The sequence below is a fragment of the Salvelinus fontinalis genome, chromosome 25 (genome assembly GCF_029448725.1).
Source record: "Salvelinus fontinalis isolate EN_2023a chromosome 25, ASM2944872v1, whole genome shotgun sequence".
NCBI lineage: Eukaryota > Metazoa > Chordata > Actinopteri > Salmoniformes > Salmonidae > Salvelinus > Salvelinus fontinalis.
Genome location: NC_074689.1, coordinates 7,715,485 through 7,738,721, shown reverse-complemented (window position 1 = coordinate 7,738,721; position 23,237 = coordinate 7,715,485). Strand labels below are relative to the sequence as shown.

Genomic DNA, 23,237 nt, shown 5'->3' with positions numbered 1-23,237 from the left:
TGTTCTTAACTGACTTGCCTAGTTAAATAAAGGTAAAATATATATATATATATATATATATATAATTTTTTTTTTTTAAATAGCAGCAAAGGGGGTACCAACTCCATATTAATGTCCATGATTTAGGATTGAGATGTTCGACGAGCAGGTGTCCACATACTTTTGGTCATGTAGTGTATATACAATATATATTCTGAGCATTGCAGGGACAAACAGACAAATAGATTATTTCCAACCAACCTGCAGAGGATGGGGTGGGTAGTTGAGCCACACTTCTCGAAGGTCCTGTAAAAGGGGAGATGAGGAGAGATGGAAAGAGAGAAAGAGGGGGGAGAGAGGTTACTGAGTGAAATGTTTTTTGAGAAGCCTTCATAACTCCATGGAGGGAGATACAATAACAGAAAGTGTACCAAATGGCACCATACTGAAGTAGTGCACTAGTGCCTTTGGAAAGTATTCCACATTTTGTTACGTTGCAGCCTTATTCTAAAATTGATGAAATAAAAAAAATTCTGCAGCTAGCTATACCCAATACCCCATAAAGACAAAGCAAAAACAGGTTTTAATACATGTTTCCAAAGTATTAAACACACAAAACAGAAATACCTAATTTACATTAGTATTCAGACCCTTTGCTATGAGACTCGAAATTGAACTCAGGTGCATCCTGTTTCAATTGATCATCCTTGAGATGTTTCTACAACTTGAAGAGTCCACCTGTAGTAAGTTCAACAAAAAGGGAAGGCAGCCAAAGGCACTGCATCGCAGTGCTAGAGGCGTCACTACAGACCCATGTTCGATTCCGGGCTGTATCACAACCGGCCATGATCGGGAGTCCCATAGGGCAGCGCACAATTGGCCCCAGCATCGTCCGGGTTAGGGGAGGGTTTGGCGGGGGGGGGGGGGGGGGGGGGGGGGGGGGGGCTTTACAAGTAGGCCGTCATTGTAATAAGAATTTGTTAACTGGCTAGCAAAATACATTTAAAAAAATTGGGAAGGCACACACCTGTCTATACAAAGGTCCCACAATTGACAGTCCATGTCAGAGCAAAAGCCATGGGGTCGAAGGAATTGTCTGTTGAGGTCCGAGACAGGATTGTGTCGATGCACAGATCTGGGGAAGGTTACCAAAACAATTCTGCAGCATTGAAGGTCCCCAAGAACACAGTGGCCTCGATCACACTTATATTGAAGAAGTTTGGAACCACCAAGACTCTTCCTAGAGCTGGCCGCAGGGACAAACTGAGAAATCGGGGGAGAAGGAAGGTAGGTGACCAAGAACCCAATGGTCACTCTGACAGAGTTCCTCTGTGGAGATGTAAGAACCTTCCAGAAGGACAACCATCTCTGCAGTACTCCACGAATTAGGCCTTTATGGTAGAGTGGCCAGACGGAAGCCACTCCTCAGTAAAAGGCACATGACAGCCCGCTTGGAGTTTGCTAAAAGCCACCTAAAGACTCTCAGACGATGAGAAACAAGATTTTCTGGTCTGATGAAACCATGAAACCACCTCTTTGGCCTGAATGCCAGCGTCACGTCAGGACGAAACCTTGCACCATCCCTACAATGAAACATGGTGGTAGCTGCATCAGGCTGTGGGCATGTTTTTCAGTGGCAGGGACTGGGAGACAAGTTAGGATCGAGGGAAAGATGAACGATGCAAAGCACAGAGATCCTTGATGAAAACCTGCTCCAGAGCGCTCAGGACCTCAGACTGGGGCGAAGGTTCACCTTCCAACAGGAGAACGACCCTAAGCACACAGCCAAAACAACACAGGAGAGGTTTGGGACAAGTCTCTGAATGTCCTTAAAATCAAATCAAATTTTATTTGTCACATGTGCCGAATACAACAGGTGAAATGCTTACTCACAATCCCTGAACCAACAATGCAGTTTTAATGAAATAAAATAAATAATTAAGGAGCAACAATAAAATAACAGTAGTATTTACAGGGGGTTCCAGTACAGAGTCAATGTGCTATATACAGGGGGCACCGGTTAGTTGAGGTAATTGAGGTAATATATACATGTAGGTAGGGGTAAAGTGTCTATGCATGGATAATAAACAGAGAGTAACAGCCGCGTAACAATAGGGGGTGGGGACAATGCAAATAGGCCAGGTAGCATTTTGATTAACTGTTCAAGAGTCTTATGGCTTGGGGGTAGAAGCTGTTAAAAAGCCTTTTAGACCTAGACTTGGCGCTCCGGTACCGTTTGGTGGCTGGAGAACATGCCACATTTTTGGGCCTTCCTCTGACACCGCCTGGTATAGATGTCGTGGATGGCAGGAAGCTTGGCCCCAGTGATATACTGGGCCGTACGCACTACCCTCTGTAGTGCCTTCTGGTATGGCAACTGCACGGCCTCTGACCACGAGGTGATGCAACCAGAGGGGGAATATGCATTGTCCTGCCCTCTTCACGACTGTCTTGGTGTTTGGACCATGATAGTTTGTTGGTGATGTGGACACCAAGGAACTTGAAGCTCTCAACCTGCTCCACTATAGCCCCATCGATGAGAATGGGGGCTTGCTCGGTCCTCCTTTTTCTGTAGTCCACAATCATATCCTTTGTCTTGATCAGGGGAGATGATTGTGGACTACAGAAAAAGAAGGAGCACAACCCCAATCTCATCGATACGGCTGTAGTGGCCCAGCCAGAGAACGGACTTGAACTCAATCTAACTTGTCTGGAGAGATCTGAAAACAGCTGTGCAGCAATGCTCCCCATCCAACCTGACAGAGCTTGTAGAAGAACTGCAGAGAAGAATAGGGGAAAATCCCCAAATACAGGTGTGCCAAGCTTGTAGTGTCAAACCCAAGAAGACTTGAGGCTGTAATCACTGCCAAAGGTGCTTTAACAAAGTACTGAGTAAAGCATCTGAATACTTAGGTAAATATCATATTTCAGGTTTTTTTTACCTGTTTTTGCTTTGTCATTATGGCGTATATTGTAAAGTGGCTGTTCCACTGGATGTCATAAGGTGAATGCACCAATTTGTAAGTCGCTCTGGATAAGAGCGTCTGCTAAATGACTTAAATGTAAATGTATTGTGTGTAGATTGATGAAAAGAAAACACAATTTAATCCATTTAGAATAAGGCTGTAACATAACAACATTTTGAAAAAGGGGTCTGAAGACGTTCTGAAGGCACTAGTGTGCCTTTTAAAATAGTGGACTATATAGGGAATATGGTGCCATTTCAGACGCAGCCTGAAGCATCTGCTGCCTGGTGTCTGACTGACTGTGTTTGTGCATCCCAAATGGCACCCTATTCCCTACATAGTGCACTACTTTTGACCAAAACACTATGTAGGGAATAGGGTGCCATTTGAGACGCGACCTGAATGAGTCAGCAGCTTGTCATTCTGAGCACAGAGGTCTCCTCAATGACCATTAGAACACCAGGGGAAGGCACGCACACACTAAAAACACACATTTGAAAGCTCCCATCGCCCCACACTGACAGACAGTGCCCTCCTTTTCCTCGGCCTGTGGAGAGAGATATGCATTTGTGCTGTGTGTTCCTCCCGTTCGGTCACTTAGTCTCGCTGTGTGCCACGCTGCATTAACGCCGGTGAGATGGGCTGGTTGCTAGGGAGACAGGTCGTCAGGACCCAATTTGGTGTTGGTGTCATATTGGGTGAGTCATTCCAAAAGAGAGACAGAGGGAGAGACAGGGAGGGACAGAGACAGAGAAATGACAGCCGGTGACGTTGTCTGTCATAAGGGATTTCCGAAGTGGAAAAAAGATAAACCTTTAAAGATAAGAACCATTCCAAGTGAGTTTGGCCAGACGGAGAATATGGCTGGACGATATGGCTTAAAAATTGTCCTGATTAGATTTTTCTATTTTTACTTACGGGCAATTCACGACAACATTTTTTATCTAAATATGCTTTGCTGTACAATTAAAGGTCAAATACTGCAAGGTTCTGTATTTATTTTCTTAGTCAACCTTGTGTTCTGCTTTGTTGTGTTCTAGAACGTAGCCCTGTTTCTTTGTGTTCTTGAACGTAGCCCTGTCTTTCATTTCTGTTCATTAATTTTACCTGTGTTAGTTCCTCACCTGGTCTCCCCTCTGTAGTGCCTTGTTCGTTTTGACTCTACAGTCGTGGCCAAAAGTTTTGAGAAAGACACAAATATTAATTTTCAAAGTCTGCTGCCTCAGTTTGTATGATGGTAATTTGCTTATACTCCAGAATGTTATGAAGAGTGATCAGATGAATTGCAATTAATTGCAAAGTCCCTCTTTGCCATGCAAATGAACTGAATCCCCAAAAAACATTTCCACTGCATTTCAGCCCCGCCACAAAAGGACAGCTGACATCATGTCAGTGATTCTCTCGTTAACACAGGTGTGAGTGTTGACGAGGACAAGGCTAGAGATCACTCTGTCATGCTGACTGAATAACAGACTGGAAGCTTCAAAAGGAGGGTGGTGCTTGGAATCATTGTTCTTCCTCTGTCAAACATGGTTACCTGCAAGGAAATACGTGCCGTCATCAATGCTTTGCACAAAAAGGGCTTCACAGGCAAGAATATTGCTGCCAATAAGATTGCACCTAAATCAACCAATTATTGGATCAAGAACTTCAATGAGAGGGGTTCAATTGTTGTGAAGAAGGCTTCAGGGCGCCCAAGATAGTCCAGCAAGCGCCAGGACCGTCTCCTAAAGTTGATTCAGCTGCGGGATCAGGGCACCACCAGTACAGAGCTTGCTCAGGAATGGCAGCAGGCAGGTGTGAGTGCATCTGCACACACAGTGAGACGAAGACCTTTGGAGGATGGCCTGGTGTCAAGAAGGGCAGCAAAGAAGCCACTTCTCTCCGGAAAAACATCAGGGACAGACTGATATTCTGCAAAAGGTACAGGGATTGGACTGCTGAGGACTGGGGTAAAGTAATTTTCTCTGATGAATCCCCTTTCTGATTGTTTGGAGCATCCGGAAAAAAGCTTGTCCGGAGAAGACAAGGTGAGCGCTACCATCAGTCCTGTGTCATGCCAACAGTAAAGCATCCTGATACCATTCATGTGTGGGGTTGCTTCTTTGCCAAGGGAGTGGGCTCACTCACAATTTTGCCTAAGAACACAGCCATGAATAAAGAATGGTACCACCACATCCTCCGAGAGCAACTTCTCCCAACCATCTAGGAGCAGTTTGGTGATGAACAATGCCTTTTCCAGCATGATGGAGCATCTTGCCATAAGGCAAAAGTGATAACTAAGTGGCTCGGGGAACAAAACTTCAATATTTTGGGTCCATGGCCAGGAAACTCCCCAGACCTTATTCCCATTGAGAACTTGTGGTCAATCCTCAAGAGGCAGGTGGACAAACAAAAACCCACAAATTCTGAAAAACTCCAAGCATTGATTACGCAAGAATGGGCTGCCATCAGTCAGGATGTGGCCCAGAAGTGAATTGACAGCATGCCAGGGCGGATTGCAGAGGTCTTGAAAAAGAAGTTGATGTAAATATTAACTCTTTGCGTCAACTTCATGTAATTGTCAATAAAAGCCTTTGACGCTTATGAAATGCTTGTAATTATACTTCAATATTCCATAGTAACATCTGACAAAAATATCTAAAGACACTGAAGCAGCAAACTTTGTGGAAGTTAATATTTGTGTCATTCTCAATTTTTGGCCACTACTGTACTAAGCCTTTTCCTAGCTCGTTTGTGAGAACCAGTAATAGCCTTCAGTCCTAGTTGCTTCACCTGCCTGTTTGCCTACCTGTGTATGACCATTGCCTGCCTTTGACCACAATTCCTGCCATCTGAGAAGGCGAAATAAAGACCTGCCGCGCTCTGCGCGTGAATCTGCGCGTGAATCTACACCCTATCCCTGAGTATTCATTACAGATACACTGCATTTAAAACAGTCAGCAATAATCTAATGATTTCAGGGCTTGTGAAATTACCCATATGCTAAATATAAGCCTCACACAACCATAAGATTAACTAAGAAATTGTATCATTTTATCAAAATAGTTCAACCTGCATTTTTTTTCTTCAATAATCACTGATCTGGCTTTCAAGTCAGTCTATGAAAATTTCCTTTTTGTTCAAATGTTTAAATCAGAACCACGCATAATGCACAGTCACTAATAATAACTAACTTATTGTCGCAGGCATTATAGAACATTAACACAGTTCTCAAACAATCTCTCAAGAACAAGCCCACATGCTAGTGAGTAGCCAGCTAATCTTTATACTTCAAGTTTAGCAAACGTGGATCTACTTGCTAGTTAAAAAGGCAGAACAGTTGAATTGTTACAAACCCACCCCTCTGTCTGTCTCCAACTCCAGCCTTTCCACTTTGTTCAGATATTGAAATCAAGTGGCCTCACTTATTTCTCACATATATAAAACACAGACTAGACAGCTAGTATAACAGTCTTTGGCTAAAATGCTGATAGCGGTACGGCAAAATGAGCATTCATTTGCCAGAATCAATGTTGATACTACCGTTTTAGTAGTGATGACACATACAAGGGTATTGTCAGAAAAGACAGCTTCTCAATGTGTATCGGTGTCTATTTGACCGATTCTGTTGGACCAAACCTCAAATGCAATTAGCGAGTTGAAACAGCTTGTCAGAGGTAGAAGTGATCTTTCATATTTGTTATTGTGAGTGGCAGGGGGAGGAGCTTGCTGTGTATGTAAACAGAGACGAAGAGGCGAAGCGAGGGGTTTCACTCTCGCCAAAATCTGTCCAAAATACGCCAAATGCATTTCGACGGGATTATTTTGGACGTAAACTTGTCGCCTGCCAACCCGACTTTGGGGCAACGACTACAATTGTTAGGGCGGAGACATGAGCATCTCATCATTACATACAGATCTCTGGTGTAAATGGGAAGGCGCACACAGTACAGAGGGAGTGAAGGAGATGAGACCAAAAAGGCAACATGAGAACAAGCAGACACAAACACACAAGAAAACAAAAGAATAAAACAAAACCTTGATTCTTGCGATACAGGCATTTGGAATATCGTGCAAAAAGAAACATTCAAATGTATTTGCTATATCGGCCCACCATAATGGAGCACACACACCTCAGCTACCCACCAATCATACCGTCTTCATGGCAAGGCACTGAAAAATGTATGAAAGTGCTTAATAGGTTTGAGCAAATGCTTCCATTCGTTTTCACATCTGTTCACAGGTAATAAGGCTGTAAGTACATATCACGTATTGAGTCAACATCGTATTGAGTAAGAAACCATGCATGGGTTCTTCAGCCCTAGCATCACTCAGGAGGCAAGTCAATAATACTAGAGATGCTTTCAGGTGAACACTGGACTCACACAAGACAAACACCCACACAAATGAGACAGATGCACAGACACACACAACAGATACACACACACACACCCTCTCTTTCACTTACTCATACACACACAAACTCCTGAGTGTGTAGTCTCTGATCAAGGATGTGATTAAAATGGGAACGTGGGGCGCACACAGGCCCACCAGCCACATATAGACCAGAAGCACTAATGTTTCAATTACAGGCGGCGTCCCTAAGACAAGCCAGACAACAGGTTTAAATGATTACGCCCGCATCGAGTGGGGATTTAAGAATAACGTTTTCCTGACCAAGCTTGCGAGGTATAATTACAGGGGACAAATCATCGGTGGGTAGCTACGGATGAGTGAATCACGGCAGTTGGAAGGAGGATGGAGATTTCTCTCTCTCTTCCTCCCACTCCGTCCTTCTCAAGCGCCCTTCCTCTCTAGCCCTCTTCCTCCATCCATCTCTCACTCGCTCTACTCGGTCTCTCTCTCACTCGCTCTGCACGGTCTCTCTCTCACTCGCTCTCTCCCGGTGTCTCAAACTATGCCCGGTGTCTCAAACTATGCCCGGTGTCTCACACTCTGCCCGGTGTCTCACACTCTGCCCGGTGTCTCACACTCTGCCCGGTGTCTCACACTCTGCCCGGTGTCTCACACTCTGCCCGGTGTCTCACACTCTGCCCGGTGTCTCACACTCTGCCCGTCTCCCCGTCTCCCACTCTGCCCGTCTCCCCGTCTCCCACTCTGCCCGTCTCCCCGTCTCCCACTCTGCCCGTCTCCCCGTCTCCCACTCTGCCCGTCTCCCCGTCTCCCACTCTGCCCGTCTCCCGGTCTCCCACTCTGCCCGTCTCCCGGTCTCCCACTCTGCCCGTCTCCCGGTCTCCCACTCTGCCCGTCTCCCGGTCTCCCACTCTGCCCGTCTCCCGGTCTCCCACTCTGCCCGTCTCCCGGTCTCCCACTCTGCCCGTCTCCCGGTCTCCCACTCTGCCCGTCTCCCGGTCTCCCACTCTGCCCGTCTCCCGGTCTCCCACTCTGCCCGTCTCCCGGTCTCCCACTCTGCCCGTCTCCCGGTCTCCCACTCTGCCCGTCTCCCGGTCTCCCACTCTGCCCGTCTCCCGGTCTCCCACTCTGCCCGTCTCCCACTCTGCCCGTCTCCCACTCTGCCCGTCTCCCGGTCTCCCACTCTGCCCGTCTCCCACTCTGCCCGTCTCCCACTCTGCCCGTCTCCCACTCTGCCCGTCTCCCACTCTGCCCGTCTCCCACTCTGCCCGTCTCCCACTCTGCCCGTCTCCCACTCTGCCCGTCTCCCACTCTGCCCGTCTCCCGGTCTCCCACTCTGCCCGTCTCCCGGTCTCCCACTCTGCCCGTCTCCCGGTCTCCCACTCTGCCCGTCTCCCGGTCTCCCACTCTGCCCGTCTCCCGGTCTCCCACTCTGCCCGTCTCCCGGTCTCCCACTCTGCCCGTCTCCCGGTCTCCCACTCTGCCCGTCTCCCGGTCTCCCACTCTGCCCGTCTCCCGGTCTCCCACTCTGCCCGTCTCCCGGTCTCCCACTCTGCCCGTCTCCCGGTCTCCCACTCTGCCCGTCTCCCGGTCTCCCACTCTGCCCGTCTCCCGGTCTCCCACTCTGCCCGTCTCCCGGTCTCCCACTCTGCCCGTCTCCCGGTCTCCCACTCTGCCCGTCTCCCGGTCTCCCACTCTGCCCGTCTCCCGGTCTCCCACTCTGCCCGTCTCCCGGTCTCCCACTCTGCCCGTCTCCCGGTCTCCCACTCTGCCCGTCTCCCGGTCTCTCACTCTGCCCGTCTCCCGGTCTCTCACTCTGCCCGTCTCACGGTCTCTCACTCTGCCCGTCTCACGGTCTCTCACTCTGCCCGTCTCACGGTCTCTCACTCTGCCCGTCTCACGGTCTCTCACTCTGCCCGTCTCACGGTCTCTCACTCTGCCCGTCTCACGGTCTCTCACTCTGCCCGTCTCACGGTCTCTCACTCTGCCCGTCTCACGGTCTCTCACTCTGCCCGTCTCACGGTCTCTCACTCTGCCCGTCTCACGGTCTCTCACTCTGCCCGTCTCACGGTCTCTCACTCTGCCCGTCTCACGGTCTCTCACTCTGCCCGTCTCACGGTCTCTCACTCTGCCCGTCTCACGGTCTCTCACTCTGCCCGTCTCACGCTCTGCCCGTCTCCCGGTCTCTCACTCTGCCCGTCTCACTGACCATCTCAATCCCGCTCTCCAAATTAAGCTGACGCAAACGCACAACTATTTGAATCACAATGACTTCATGAGATTTTTTTTTTTTTTAAGTAAAAGAAAACAGGCTGAGTGAACAAGTAAAACCTTTTGAAGATGTCATAGGACTCAATAAATGTTTCCCCCTCTAACCCACTGAGAGAATCAATCTCCCATGATGACCCATTCATTCATTTCACTAAGACCAAGGCTCAGCACATTGTGCGAGCAAACACACACAGAGACACACTCCAACACGGCTCCTCTCAATCACGCTGGCTGGGACCTCCTGGGATTACTGGACATCCATGATTGGGATGCTTCGTCTCTCTGCTACTCTCTCTCACCCCCCCCTCTCCCCATATCAACCTCTATCTTTATATACTTCTCGCTCGCTCTCCCTCCCTCCTCTCATGCTCTACCACTCTTTCTAGCGGTCCCACTCTTTCCCTCTCCCTCTCTCTGGGGGCCAGAGGACCCTGACAAATGAGTCTCCTGCGACTGGCTGTCAATCAATACATCAAACCACAGTTTAGAGCCAGTTCAAACCACAACTGCAGATCAATAACAATTTATGGGAGAACATACATGGTCAGTATAGGGTTTCAGACGTAACCAGAATGGTGAGAAACAACCCTCAAACGTTTTCTGGTAATTGAATCTGGATATGAATGGGAATGAAGCGGAAGTCACATTTCCATCAGACCCGACGCACAACGGTTTTTCATTGGTTAAATCTTTCATACAACTTCTGGTTGTGAACAGGACCCATTTGTGAGTCTGTTTGTATCTGTACAGTGTGGCGTACTAAGGCCACCGACAATGAAAAAGAAAAACCTACACACAACTTCCTCAAATAGAAAAGAAGAATAGCACCAACCCCGGAGAGAGATGTTGATTGTGTCTGAAGAAACGTACAAACCCAAACCATTTTCAACAAACACAAATTCAGAATAAGGAACATTCTGAAAAGTACTGCAGGCACATGTTTTTTTTCTCCAACCTGAGGTGAAAAGGAAAAAGAGAGGAAGCGAAAAAAAAAAATGCGACATGGATGGAGGGAGAGGGATGGAGAAAGTGCACTCCAGTACAGTTGGACGTGGGTAGATATTAGTCATTTTCGCGTCCCAAATAGTGCCCTATTCCCTATATAAAGCACTCTTTTGTGATCAAAAGTAATCCACTATTTAGGGAATAGGGTGCCATTGGAGACGCACTCCATTGGGTATTCTAAAGGGAAAAAAGCACACTTATGTAGCACGGGGCTAAATCAATTGCGATAGATGCAGGCTGTGGTGACGGTGAGTGTTAGGAAGCCATTTATTTTCTCCCCCTAGCACGGCTTGGCGCTGTTAGCTGGCTGAGGTAGTGGAGTATAACTGTCAGAGCGCCAGCCCGCTTCTACCTGTGTGTGTGTGTGTTCAGCCCTGTCTTCAGCGTGCAAGCCTAGCACACTCTACTGGTAGCCTACGCCCAGTAACCAAGTAGCACAGGTTAAAATAGTGGTGGATAAAATTTAGCATAAACATTCTAAATACAATGTCTGATATTTTATACATTGATTTGACAGGGATGTTTTGTGCTCAACTCTCATGTCCTATGTATTATTTTAAGGGAATCAATTTGATCATTGCCCATAGGGTTTTCAGGCCTTTCCCAAAGTGCACATTAAATCAGCAGACGTGACAACTCAAAAGCTTAAAATCGAGAAAAAAATTGACTGGCGGGTTAGATTCAGATTTTTTCCCCAGATACCACTCCGTTCCAAACCGCTCAAAACATAGCATCTTTCCAATCAGTGTGGCCGTGAAGGCTGTCTGTTGCTGCTCTACAAAACCAAACAAAAGCTCTAGCAGATCGCTGTGGCAACCACTGTTGTCACGGCAACCCCTGGCACGTTTTCCTAGGACGGTGGTGACAATAGGCAACAGTGGATTAGCCTATGGGCAGTGAGAGAGATCATCATGATGGTGATGGCCACTTCTACAAGAATGGAGCAGAACAGCATGCATCTCAACAGTATGCAACACAGTAACCTGTGTGTGTGTGTGTGTGATGTAATGCGGTGTGGTGTGTGTGTGTGGGATGTGAACACAGCAGGTATGTCTGTCTAGAGAGGCACCATCCTTCCTGAAACACAGACGGCATAATAACCTCAAGCTACTCCTCTCTCTTAGTTCATTACGACATTCACATCTAGATATTTCACAGGCTCCCTATTGGGAGTTTGCTTGATTTTCCTGTATTGAAACATAGTACTGTTATTAAGAAACTAGTGGAAGGCAAGGTGTTGTGTAAAAAAAAGTTGTGTAACTCTCTGTGTGAACCGGGCATGAATGTCAAACCAGTTAGGGATTCATATTAAACCCACTAGGGATGTTATGAGTCCCAAATGGTATCATAATCCCTAAGTAGTGGACTACTTTTGGGCACAATCAGGGCCCATTGGGACGGCCTGTATAGGGAGCTATTTGGAACGCACATATTTTGTTTAGGTCTGTAAAACAACTGGTGTGGGACTGAAGGTCTCCGGCCGTAAGAACACATTGTGGAATTTACAGCAGAGAAACAGAGAGAGGAAGATAGCGAAAGAGAGAGGGAGCGATGGAGAGAGAGAGATGGAGCGGGAAATTAACATGAGCGAAAGAGCGATAGAGAGAGAAAGAGACAGCGAGAGACCAGACAAATATAAGAGAAAGAGAGAGAAAGAAGCTCCTCTACTTTTTCCAAAAACTTTAGAATTAGAGTGGGATAAACCTGGACAAACCTAAATCAACCTGGATTTTTTTCACAGGGTCTTACTCAGAAAACTATTCTCTACAACAGAACCTTCAATCCAAATGAAAACATCACGTGTGACATTCCATTTTGACATAATTACCTGGAAAGGATTCTTATTGCAAAGACTGCCAAGGACTACTCAGCAAAGCAACCGGCAGAAAAAGCCACCCAACCTGCAACGGAGTCTATAGCTACTTCCAAGGACAATAAAGATATTACAATAATCTCTAAATATCTTAGTATAAGATATCTTACTATATGAAGGCTCAAATGCTTAGTTAGGACTGGACAGACGCACTGGCACCAACTACAATTTTCACAGAGATGTGAAGTGTGAATGCCCTTGAATACAACAATGGCAGCAGAGCACTGCAATCTCCCCCACCCAAATGAAGAGGCTCCACACGCCCATGCAGAGGCCATCAAAATACATGAACCCCAGATGTTTTATTATTATGCTGCACGTAAAAAGTACAAAGACATGCTCCTCAAGGAAAATCCAGAGAGAGACACTATTTGCTGACTGTTACGGCAATGGAAACGTAAGCAACCTCATCTTCCACACAGACAAGCCCCTGGCATGTCAAGAGAGAGGGTATTAACCCAGGGTGGAAACTCAGAATACTGGACATTGAGAACACTGAGACAGCCAGTATCAACCTGTACACGCCTGGAAGAGTAATGGTGCAGGGCAACCACAAACCGTTTCAGCACGACTTTTACAGGATCAAAGAGGGAGTGCAGCAGGAGAAGCTCGCCCCTGGTGACGACCCCGCCACCCTGAGCAAGTCAGGTCACACCTCCCCTCCTCAAAAGCCCAACAGATGAGCAGCCCCAAGAAGAGAATCACCCCTTCAGAACTGAGCAGATCCAAGAACAGCACTGCTCCTGCATTGATGAGGGAGATCGAGCTGGTAGAGCTCAAACAGCAATTCAACACATTTCAGACAGACCCGCACAACAACATCCACTCAACCAGACCCAGAAAGCTGAAGAGGGAGAGAGACGTGTCTTCAGTCTGGGCTGTGGTGCTAAAACTCCCACAGGATGGAGAGGAAAATGAACAACTCATGAGAGAGCTGTCCATCCCCGAAGAGAAGCCAACAGAACAGCCCACTTCAGACCCCAACCACAGGCAGGACAGACATGATCCCCCCCCCCCCCACTTAGCACACCCGTCAGCCCCCCGATAGCCATCCTAGCAACCCAATTTTCAAACGGGAAATGTGTGCAGGAAAACTCATTCCTAAACACTAAGTGGCTAAACTGTGGTGTCCAAACACCCGGTGTGCCCTGGAGCTGCACATAATTCACACAGGCACAAACGACCTGAGGGCCCAGCAGTAAAGGGTTGCCACACAACTATACTGCCACCATACAGTGGGTAAATGTCACGTCTGTCACATTTGTGGCCTGCTGGAGGTCATTTTGCAGGGCTCTGGTAGTGCTCCTCCTTGCACAAAGGTGGAGGTAGCGGTCCTGCTGCTGGGTTGTTGCCCTCCTACGGCCTCCTCCACGTCTCCTGATGTACTGGCCTGTCTCCTGGTAGCGCCTCCATGCTCTGAACACTAAGCTGACAGACAGAGCAAACCTTCTTGCCACAGCTCGCATTGATGTGCCATCCTGGATGAGCTGCACTACCTGAGCCACTTGTGTGGGTTGTAGACTTCGTCTCATGTTACCACTAGAGTGAGAGCGCCGCCAGCATTCAAAAGTGACCAAAACATCAGCCAGGAAGCATAGGAACTGAGAAGTGGTCTGTGGTCACCACCTGCAGAATCACTCCTTTATTGGGGGTGTCTTGCTAATTGCCTATAATCTCCACCTGTTGTCTATTCCATTTGCACAACAGCATGTGAAATTTATTGTCAATCAGTGTTGCTTCCTAAGTGGACAGTTTGATTTCACAGAAGTGTGATTGACTTGGAGTTACATTGTGTTGTTTAAGTGTTCCCTTTATTTTTTTGAGCAGTGTATGTAACCATTCAGCTAACAAAATACAATTTTATTTCAGGCGGAAAACCTAGGAAAACTAACAATGAGAAATGATTTGATGAAGAATGCAAAAATCAAAGAAAGAAATTAAGAAACCTATCCAACCAAAAACACAGTGACGCAGAAAACCAAGCTTACACCTTCACAATGGTGAAACACTAAAACAAATAGGTACAACATGTCAGAAAACCAAGCTTACACCTTCACAATGGTGAAACACTAAAACAAATAGGTACAACATGTCAGAAAACCAAGCTTACACCTTCACAATGGTGAAACACTAAAACAAATAGGTACAACATGTCAGAAAACAGCTCAATGTGATTGAAGAATAGAATCAAATCACTTCTCGGGAAAATTGGAACACACTAAACAAACACGAAGAGCCTATCTATCCAAAATAGAGATGTATGGATAAACCACTTCTCCAACATTTTCAGCCATATAACAAAGAACCAAGAGCAAAAACATATACTGTACATGATCATTTACAAAAAGTTTGAATAATCTATTAAAGACAACCAGAACCCACTGGATTCTCCAATTACATTAAATGAGCTACAGAACAAAATAACCAACCCTCCAACCTAAAAAGGCCTGTGGTGTTGATGGTATACTAAACTATAGGATACACATACCACAAATTACATTCTTAAACTATTTTCCTCAGTTCTGACATCTACCCCAATATTTAGAATCAAGGGCTGATCACCTCAAATTTGACCCCAATAAATTCGGGGGAATCTGTGTCAACAGCGATCTCTAAAAAAAATCCTCTGCAGTACAGTCAACAGCAAACCCCAACATTTCCTGAGTGAAAACAATGTCCTGAGCAAATATAAAATTGGCTTCTAACCAAAATACCATACGGCAGACCACGTATACACTGTACACACCCTTATTGACAAACAAAACAAAAGCAATGTCTTCTCATGCTTTGTTGATTTCTAAAAAGCTTGAGACACAATTTGGCATGACAGTCTGCTATACAAATTGATGGAAAGTGTTGGGTGCAGCGTTGGGTGGAAACATATGACATTCATTTTATACTGTACACAAATAATACAATTGTGCATTCGGAAAGTAATCAGACCCCTTCCCTTCTTTAACATGTTGTTATGGTACAGCCTTATTCTAAAATTGATTATATAAATAAAAAAATACTCAATCTACTCACGCAATATCCCATAATGACAAAGCGAAAACAGATTTTTATACAGTAAAAATAAAAAACAGAACTTATTTACACAAACTACCGTTCAAAAGTTTGGAGTCACTTTAGATGTGTCCTTGTTTTTTTAACAATTTCTTTTTTTTGTCCATTACAATAACATCACATTGATCAGAAATACAGTGTAGACATTGTTAATGTTGTAAATGACTATTGTAGCTGGAAACGGCAGATTTTATATGGAATATCTACATAGGTGTACAGAAGCCCATTATCAGCAGCCATCACTCCTGTGTTCCAATGGCACGTTGTGTTAGCTAATCCAAGTTTATCATTTTAAAAGGCTAATTGATCATTAGAAAACCATTTTGCAATTATGATAGCACAGCTGAAAACTGTTGTTTTGATTAAAGAAGCAATACAACTGGCCTTATTTAGACTAGCTGAGTATCTGGAGCATCAGCATTTGTGGGTTCGATTACAGGCTCAAAGACCTTTCTTCTGAAACTCGTCAGTCTATTCTTCTTCTAAGAAATTAAGGCTATTCCATGCAAGAAATTGACAAGAAACTGGAGATCTCGTACAACGCTGTGTACTACTCCCTTCACAGAACAGCGCAAACTGGCTCTAACCAGAATAGAAAGAGTGGGAGGCCCCGGTGCACAACTGAGCAAGAGGACAAGTACATTAGGGTGTCTAGTTTAAGAAATAGACGCCTTACAAGTCCTCAACTGGCAGCTTCATTAAATAGTACCCGCAAAACACCAGTCTCAATATCAACAGTTAAGAGGCGACACTGGGATTCTGGCCTTTTTTTATTCATTTTTTAATTTATTTGGCGTACCCCCGACGGCATTGCGCATACCCCAGTTCGGGAATACCTGCCCTAGAGCGCACAAAGAATCATACCTACCTCGGTCTAATCATCAACACCACAGGTAACTTCCACAAGGCTGTGAACGATCCAAGACACAAGGCACGAAGGGCCTTCTATGCCATCAAAAGGATCTGGCAAAAAAAAGTGGTCTGGCTAAAAATACTTGTATCAGTTATAGAACCCATTGCCGTCTGTGGTTGGGAGGTCTTGGGTTCACTCACCAACTAATAATTCACAAAATGGGACAAACGCCCAATTGAGGCTGCATGCAGAATTCGGCAAAAACCTACTTTGTGTACAATGCAAAACCCCAAACAATACATTTAGGACAATAACCGCTAGTTATCAAAATACAGAAAAGAGCTGTTCAATTCTCAAACCACCTAAAAGCCCTCACTACAGAGATATGAACCTAAAGAGTCTCCTCAGCCAGCTGGTTTTGGGGCTCTGTTCACAAACACACCCGACAGAGCTCATGGGCAGCAACACAATTAGACCCAACCAAATGATGAGAAGGCAAAAGACAACTACTTAACACACTGGACAAAAATCTACCAAAAAAACGGAGAAAATTGGAATGCTATCTGGCCCTGAAAGAGTACACAGTGGCAGCATACCTGACCAGTAACTGACCCAAAATTAAGAAAATCCTTAACTACGTAAAGACTCAGTGAACATAGCCTTGCTATTGAAAGAGGCCACCATAGGCAGATTTGGCTCGAGAGAAGACAGGCCATGTGCCCACTGCCCACATAATGAGTTGGAAACTGAGCTGCACTTCCTAAACTCCTGCTCAAAGTATGACCACCTTAGAGACACATATTTCCCACAGGTCACACGGACCCTTAAAGAATTTGAAAACAAATTAAACATCGATAAACTCCCATATCTGTTAGGCAAAATACCGCTGTGTGCAATCACAGCAGCGCGTTGCCATGACAAAGCGGCAAACTGTGGAGCACAACTAGTTACATTGCTGATAATACTGTATAACAAATGAACTGTATATCATTTTAAAACCTTCGTGAGCGCAATGTTTACTGTTTTCTGTTGATGTTGTTTTGCGTCTTCGCACTTTGGTATATTATTGAACTTATTTTGGAAATGTAAACACGTTTCCCATGCCAATGACGGCCCATTGAATTGAATTGAGAGAGAGCGAGAGAGAGAGAGAGTGGTGAGTGAATTGACAGAGTATAAGCCCTGAGCATCCATGTGTGAATTTAACACCACTCTGAACGGAGACACAACCCTCAGAGGGCAAAGAACACCACATGCAGAGAAATGGAGAGGCCTTCAGCTTGACACCTCACACTCATCCCAAACAGCACCCTATTCCCTACCTAGTGCACTACTTTATACCAGAGCCCTATGGGTTTCTCTATGGGACCTGGTCAGAACTAGTGCACTAAATAAGCAATAGGGTGCCATTTGGGACGCAGACCTCCTCTCATAAATTTGGTAATGTGGTGTGTACAGATAATTTGGGAGTGTTAAGTTACACAGAGTTTTCTGTAACTGTTATGGCAGACAAAGTGGGAATCTTCATCTTATTGTTCCGCCCTGTGGAATATTCAGCTCCTGGTGGGGATGACAACGCTATTTTAAACTACTGCACATTTAAACGATCCTACACTCTATCCCCCTCCCTCACTCCCATTTCTCATACTCCCTCAATTATTTCTATACCCCCTTCCTCCTTCCAGAAATCTCTCCCTCTCCTCTCATGCCCCATCTCCCCTGACACCAGTGAAACCAACACCTGTGTTATCAGTCCAACCATAATTTAGACTGACTATAAGAGAGAAATCGTGTGTGTGTGTGTGTGTGTGTGTGTGTGTGTGTGTGTGTGTGTGTGTGTGTGTGTGTGTGTGTGTGTGCTATTTAGACTATTGCTAGAAGACAAACAGGACGCAGTAGGCAGTGTCCTGCTGCTTATAGCCCAGGGGTTGTTTATACGCTCTGCTCTTCTCTGATCTGCTTTGTTTCTATTTTCTACGCATCTGGGAGCAGGTGTGTGTGTGTGGGTTTCTGCTTTCTGTGCATTTCTGACTCAGAATGCCATTCTGTGGATTTAGCAGATGAGCAGTTCTCCATTCCTTCGCCAGGAGGAAGTTGTTTGCTCATTGTTCTGTAAGATTTGTTGTTTTAAGTGGAAACTTTTGATAATGCACCAACAAATGTTTTTTTTTAATAGCCCCGAGGTACTGCTTTAATACACAACCGTTCAGCAAATCCGGGTGCAGCTAATGTATCAATGTACTGTAGCTGAAACCCTTACAATAGGCTGTGTACAGAGACAGCCCATAGTCCCTGATCCCACTCTCTGATTGCGTCCCAAATGGTAGAGTGTGTACTACTTTTCACCAGGGCCCATAGGCCCATATAGGGAATAGGGTGCCATTTGGGATGCATCCTTGATCCTGCACAAGAGGACTAACGTCAGCAGCATGTACAGTGCATTCGGAAAGTATTCAGACCCTTTCTCCACATTTTGTTACGTTACAGACTTACTCAAAAAACTGGTTTTTATTTTTATTCTCTCGTCAATCTACACACAATACCCCATAATGACAGTGAAAACAGGTTTTTCGCAATGAATTGGAGTGGCCATCACAAAGCCCTGACCTCAATCCTACAGAAAATGTGTGGGCAGAACTGAAAAAGCGTGTGCGAGCAAGGAGGCATACAAACCTGACTCAGTAACACCAGCTCTGTCAGGAGGAATGGGCCAAAATTCACCCAACTTATTGTGGGAAGCTTGTCGAAGGCTACCCGAAACGTTTGACCCAAGTTAAACAATTTAAAGGCAATGCTACCAAATACTAATTGAGTGTATGTAAACTTCTGACCCACTGGGAATGTGATGAAAGAAATAAAAGCTGAAATAAATAATTCTCTCTACTATTATTCTTACATTTCACATCCTTAAAATAAAGTGGTGATCCTAATTGACCTAAAACAGGGGATTTTTACTTGGAGTTTAAGTGGATTTGGCTAATTTGTACGTAAACTTCCGACTTCAACTGTACATAAATTTGATAGATTTTTATATTTAATAAAGTAACAAACATTTCTACAAACCTGCATTTGCTTTGTAATTATGGTGTATTGTGCGTAGTAGATGAGGGGATTTTTTTTCCCTCATCAATTTTAGAAATAGGCTGTAACGTGATAAAAATGTGGAAAAAGGCGTCTGAATACAATCTGAAGGCCCCGTTTCTCTTTCTGTGTAGAAACACAGATCCAGGCACCACACACACAAAACACACACAGAACCCTGCATCACAGCATCAGGCGAACACACACACACACACACTCACCCCGCATCACACACACTAACTCAATAGACTGTTGTTGAGCGTCATGGCCAGAGGGCAGCAATTAGAAAGAACCAAGGACGTTTAATCTGTCCACACAACAAAAGAAGCACGAGTGCGCACACACACACACATACACACATGCGTATACACACACAATCAACTCTAATCTAAATCTAATCACAGGCACACACACACACACAAGGCGGGAGATGGGAACACAGCATTCCAGACAGTATAAGTGAATAAGTAATTTAGTGATGTAGTGATTGTACCTCTCCGTTGAAAAGCAGCCTCCCAAACAGCTGCTTAGACTCCTCCAGACCGCCCTCCAAATATACCGCTCCTAGAAAAGGGACAGAATGAGAGGAAAAAGAGGAAGGTGGGATGAGATTTAACGATAAAGACAATCATAGATCAAGAAGACAACGATACCAGTCCGATGGGTAACGATCATTCGAGTCACATGCATTTTATAAAGCCCTTTTAACATCAGGAGTTGTCATAAAGTTCTTCTACAGATACCCAACCTAAAACCCCCAAAGGGCAAGCAATGAAGAAGCTAGATATGTTGTGTGTAGGAATACTGCTGGCTAGGCTACATTCAACATAGATCAATACTTCACAGCCACCCCCCCACCCACACAAACATCTTGGGCTTTTTACCATGACATTTCCATCTTAGCTCCAACTTGAGCAATCACTGTCTGTCTGACAACCACCTTCCTGAAAAAACATGAAATGGATGGAAATTAGGTGAATGAGTTACAATTGCTTCATTAAAAAAAGAGTGTGTTTTATAGCTTTTTTATGTTAAAATGACCCCAGGGTTCCTGCTCTGTGTGTGTTCCACCTCCCACTGTCTGTGTGTCTGTGTCACCCCCCTCTTTCACAGAGCGCGGTAGGTGGCAGGGAGAGATGGGATAGCTTCATCACCATGGTGACAAGCGATTAAACTAACCAAGGTCACATAAAAAAAAAAACAGGCCCTGTGTTTTGTGTGACAGGATGTGCTGCGCAAACACACACGCGACTCTCAAATGTACGCCAAACACACACGAATGTCCACATCTACACACAACTCTCATAAGAGAGCGCGCTCACACACACACACACACACGAATGAGGGAACAAATTGTACAAATGTTCAAAAGATAAACTTGAGAAAAAAACGACACGAGGCAACAAAAAAAACGACTTGATAAAGATCGCTCCACACGGTTGCAGTCACAGCACGAAGAGAGCATCTGCAGTATCTTTCTCTGTTGTAATAATAACACACCGCTCTTTCTCGCTCTCTCCCTCTTATTTCTCTCTCGCTCTTTCCCCGTCTCTCTCTCTCTCTCCTTTGCTGTATTTCTCTCCCTTGCTGTATTTCTCTCACTTGCTGTATTTCTCTCTCTCCCTCCGAGTCTCTCTCTCTTTCCCGCTCTGGTGTACAGAGGGAGCCACTTCGGCAGACCAACACGTATCTGAGAACACCAATAACTTAATCTTGACAAAAGTAATTCTTGTTCATTTGGGCTTTAATAACATTGATGTAGTGCAATCTTCCTCTGTTAAGTTGCCTACAACTCCATCTCACATCACACTTCGAAAGGTTCGTTCAATTTCCAAAAGCAATAAACACCTGGCAAATGGTATAGTGATTCTTTTCTGTACATAAATAAGCTCATTTGAGATGGTTGTGATGTGCGGTTGTGGGTCTTAATGCTCAAAGTGCTTTAGTAGAGGACATAAAACCGGGATATGGAAGATTCCTCATCTGACGAGGAAACGGCTTTCAGATGGCCAACAGGCCCATTGCCTCACAAACCACCAAAACACACACACGTGCCCGGGCGCACACACAGACGCACGCATACACATGGCACACGCATGCACTCACACAAACGTTTACAACCAGGCTCTCACACACACACACACACACACAACCAGGATCTCACACACACTAACACACAGGCACACTCAAACTTCCAAGAACGCACACACAAACACAAAATGCAACACATCTTATCTGTGATGAAACCTTTTCCAGCTGCCTCTGAGGTCGAGACCTCTAATCTTGGCATCACAGTGTGAGCATTCTTGTGTTTTGTGTGTAAGCGTCCGCTTGATCTTCACCGCAGGGGGACCAAAGAGGGGGAGTGGTTTGTCTAAAGGACATCTTCCCACTCCTAGATTTATGGTTTGCCTGTGAGTCGACCACGACTCAACATGCTCCTACAGAGCAGATGGTTTTCAAACGTCTCCACGGGGACTAACGGCAATTCCATGTCTTTGATCTACTTGACCTAGGCCTATTTCAGAGATAGCACATGGGATTCAACTAACCACTACGCCTGTGATTATTTGAGTCAGGTGTGGTAGTTCAAGGCTACAACAAAATTGTGAAAATGTCTGGGGGTCATCATCCCTCTCTGCTGAGATGTGTGGTTTTGACCGTGAATTGACCACAGCTCTGGAGATGCTCCTACACAGCAGATATTGCCTCTGAAGATTCTACGGCAGCCAAAAGGAGAAACCCACCCCTGGCTGCTTTCTTTCATATTGATATTGACTGTACAATAAGGGCTATATTCCAACCGCTATGGGCTTTTTCTGGGGTTTTGATGAGCCATCACTGATACGGACTCACTGGAAGCAAGAGGTTACAGGAAGCAGGAGCTACGGACGGAAAGTTTGCGTTTCAGAGGTTTGCCTCTTATTACATTTCTCAAACTTTCCCAATAATAGGGGAGTGGAGGGGTGGGAACCTCAAGGGAAGGAAAAAGGTATTAAAAAAAAGTCTACATAACACATTTGGTGTCAATCAAAGAGCGTGTACATGACAACGGAAGATCATTCGAGTGAGGGATGGAGAGAGTTAAAGAGAGAAATGGAAAGAGAGAGCAAGAGCGAAAGAGAGATAAGGGAGAGCATTTTGACAAGAATCCTGTGTGTGGATCGAATGCCCTGCAGCGGTACGATCAATCGCACAACATGCAGCGATCATTAGACGGAGTCAGTCAACTCAGCTCCATCTATCGTCAGCCTAACCAGGCTGGCTGCTTCCTTCGGCAACTTAAAGAGTATCTGCCCCAAACAGCACCCTATTCTCTACATAGTGTACTACTTTTGTCCAGAGAGAGAGAAGAGAGAGGAGATAGAGAGAGCACTACTTTTGACCATGGCCTTATGTAGGGAATAGGGTGCCATTTTGGACGCAACCAGTCAAATCAGAGAGCCAGGCAGCAGATGCAGTTCAACAGCCCACACACCCAGACAAAGCATACTACCTGCCAGGCTCTCTAGCTAGCCAACCCAGTCAGCAGTTACATGTTACTAAAACATCTTGCACTTGGCTTACACCATGACCTGGCCAAATCAGCCAAGCTTCAGCCCTGGCCAGAACAACCCCCGGAGTCACTGTTCAGCTTCCTACACAGGCAGTTACTGAAGCCAGAACATATACAATGCCTTCAGAAAGTGTACTCCCCTTCATTTCCCCCACATTGTTGTGTTACAAGCTGAATTTACAGCAGATTCAATTGAGACTCTGTCACTGATCTACACACAATACCCGATAA

General features: G+C 45.4%; 1 protein-coding gene across 4 annotated transcripts in view; it reads right to left on the bottom strand.

Moving 5' to 3' along the window:
- drosha (drosha ribonuclease III) overlaps positions 1-23,237 on the bottom strand; it is a 125,731-nt gene that overhangs the window by 48,291 nt on the left and 54,203 nt on the right. For all 4 annotated transcript variants that reach the window (XM_055881250.1, XM_055881249.1, XM_055881252.1 and 1 more), the window contains 2 exons: positions 19,944-20,014; positions 241-285 (listed from right to left, as the gene is read on the bottom strand). In XM_055881250.1, coding sequence (XP_055737225.1) covers positions 241-285; positions 19,944-20,014 — 116 coding nt within the window. The remainder of the gene's footprint in view (positions 1-240; positions 286-19,943; positions 20,015-23,237) is intronic.